The 2,949-nt window shown below is 33.5% G+C and overlaps 1 protein-coding gene across 1 annotated transcript in view; it reads right to left on the reverse strand.

The window, feature by feature from the left end:
* Positions 1-2,717: 2,717 nt before the first annotated feature.
* LOC129000208 (NADP-dependent malic enzyme-like) overlaps positions 2,718-2,949 on the reverse strand; it is a 7,289-nt gene continuing 7,057 nt past the window's right edge. Inside the window, exon 6 of the mRNA XM_054427163.1 lies at positions 2,718-2,831. Coding sequence (XP_054283138.1) covers positions 2,718-2,831 — 114 coding nt within the window. The remainder of the gene's footprint in view (positions 2,832-2,949) is intronic.

The raw sequence follows: 2,949 nt of genomic DNA on the forward strand, positions 1-2,949 counted from the left end.
ATTCGACCGGTAGCATGGCAAGCGGAAACTTTCGGGGTGACAGTTTTAGACTCTCCAGCGTCTATTGACTCCAACCATACAGACGTAGTCAGGGTTAACCTAATAAATCATGGAAACGAGCCGTTCAGCATTAATTACTGTAGTCACATCGCGGATCTTGTCCTAATAAAGGTTGCTAGGGTGTGTTGGGTCTTAAACGGTGGTTCCGAAGATCACGATGATCCGGACTGTAAATTAGAGGAAATAATTGTTGACAATCATGTGTCTGTCATTGTAAGAAGGGACATTATCTAGTTACAAATAAATCAAGTAATTTGAGCTTTACAGTAAATTTATGTAAATAGTGGAATAATAGAAAGTATTATGACTGTAATGAAAAAAACTGTAAACTTAACTTATCTATTTAGTTTGATTGTTTATGTTTTTAATTACTGTAACCATTGAATCTTCAAATTAATACATAGATTTTTTTTCATAATTTTGTAAGTGTAACAATTATATTTGACATTTGTTATGTATATTTGTAATTTTGATATGTTTGTAAATAAATATAAATTATTTTGACATACAATCTGTGTTCAGTGTTATTTATTACCTACCTTGTTTCAGATTAATTTATCTCCCTTTCATTTATCTGATATAAATATATATTTATACACAATTAAATATTACGTCATGAATAAAAACATAGTTATATCAATCAAAATAAGAGAATAGCATCATTTGATGTTTGACTTTCAAGACGATGAAACCAAGTATCGACAAGTTTGGAGGTTATATAGGTTTTACTTCCAAAGAAAACGTTGTAGTAGGACCTTCAGGAATAGGTTTCAAGCTAACTGATAAACAAAATTTTAATATTGAAAACAAAAGGTTAACAAACGTAGGGGAAGCTGTCGATTCTAGTGATGCCGTTACTTTAAATTATATTTCATCAAAATGTCTATTGTTAGAGGATAAACAAGTTAATTTAAGAAAGAGAAAAATTGTTAATGTCAATGATCCTGAATCAGACATGGATGTTGTTAATAAGAGGTACTTTCAAAATAGTATGGACAAAGAACTACGAGATACTATTAAGTTTGATAGAAAGAAATTTATTATTGATTGCGAAAATCATAATATTAAAAATATATCAAACCCTGTAGATGGAAAAGATGCAATATCTCTCGATTATTTCAAAAGCAATACTTTAATGTATGAAAATGGCAATTTTAATGCTAAAAGAATGAGAATTAACAATATTGGAGATCCTACCGAGTTAACGGATGTAGTTTCTAAACAATACATCGAAAATTATGTTAATTCACAGATTAATTTAAAATGTGTGACTTTTGGTATCAATGATGAAATTAATATGAAGAATAAACGATTGAGCTTTTTTAAAATTGAAAAAGATCCAACCGATGACTCTGATGCAATAAATAAACTTTATCTAGATAAAGAATTAGTTAGGGTAAATCAAATAATTAGCAAGACGGTGGAATCCTTCATTAAACCAGAAAAAGGAGAATTAAACTTTAAAAAGTTTATAATTAATATAAATGAAGCCATAAATAATTATTCTCCCATTACTTTAGGTCAGGCAAGAACACTCATGCAGAAGTATTTATACATTGATGACAAAAGTGAAGTAAATATCAATAATTCAATAATAACAAATGTCAAAAAGCCAATTGAAAGACATGATGTTGCAAACAAAGAATATGTAGATGAAACAGTACGAAGCAACAATACAACTTTAGTTGAAGTGGTACTGAGGGAAATGATAAAGGATTATATTAAACCTGATATGAATGGTGTCATAGATTTAAAAAAGTATAATATTCAATTGGTTGTCAAAGCGAGCGAGAATGAAAATTCACCTGTGACTCGTAAACAATTAGATGCTTTCAAAAACAGGATAAACTCTGATATGTCACGTATTGATGAAAAGCTTAAGGTTTTTTATCCAGCTTCTTCGTTGACTGCAAGGTCCCGAAATAGAGAAGGTAAGCCCATATCAGATGTCATGAGTGCAATGATAAATGACTTAGCTTATCTTAGGTCTGAAATAAAAACCTTGAAAGAAAGTAAATCAACAGAAGATGATGATAAAGACGACTTTTGGGATAGGGTAGGTAAGTTGAATAGCAAGTAGGACTGGTCATCAGTATGGTTCTGAGCTTCAAACGAGGTGGAGGTCTAATTAATAAGCTTATTGATAACCTACCTTTTGAGGCACATCTGTTGGGTGGATACCAATTTTGTGGGGCTGGTACTAAATTGGAGAAACGTCTGGCAAGGGGCGACAAAGGGATCAATCCACTTGATAGTTACTGCAAGGAACACGATATAGCATACGCTCAGAACAAGGATTTAACGAGTAGACACAAAGCTGACAGGCTGCTGGCCGATAGGGCGTGGACGAGAGTATCGGCTCCGGACGCTAAACTCGGTGAAAAGGTAAACGCTTTTTTAGTAACGAACGCTATGAAAGCAAAACTTAAACTCGGTGCTGGTATGAAGAAATCGAAGTCAGAAAGTGTTACAAAGAAAAGGCAGAAAAGGAGTCCGAAACATGACAGTAAGAATGGAAATACACAGAAGAAACACCTCAAGGATGCTATACTGGCGGCTAAAAACGAACTTAAAAAGAGTAAAAGCAAAGAACTTAAGGTATTGGTTCCTGCAGCGTTGAAAGCTGCAAGAAATGCGATGAGGGGTGGTAAAAAGGATCAAATAAAAAAACCTAGAATCATACCCATACCCAAATCTGGAGGAGCGTTACCGTTCCTGTTGCCATTATTTGCCGGACTGTCTGCCATCGGAAGTCTGGCCGGCGGAGCTACCTCAGTGTATAAAGCCATAAACGAAGTTAACAGAGCAAGAAAGGAAAATGTAAGTGACGTTAAGATTAAAACAGGAAAAGGATTGTATTTGAGACCATACAAACAAGGGATGGGTATT

Source organism: Macrosteles quadrilineatus, unplaced genomic scaffold, assembly GCF_028750875.1.
Source record: "Macrosteles quadrilineatus isolate MER2022 unplaced genomic scaffold, UCM_ALF_1.0 Scaffold_8__2_contigs__length_117827958, whole genome shotgun sequence".
NCBI lineage: Eukaryota > Metazoa > Arthropoda > Insecta > Hemiptera > Cicadellidae > Macrosteles > Macrosteles quadrilineatus.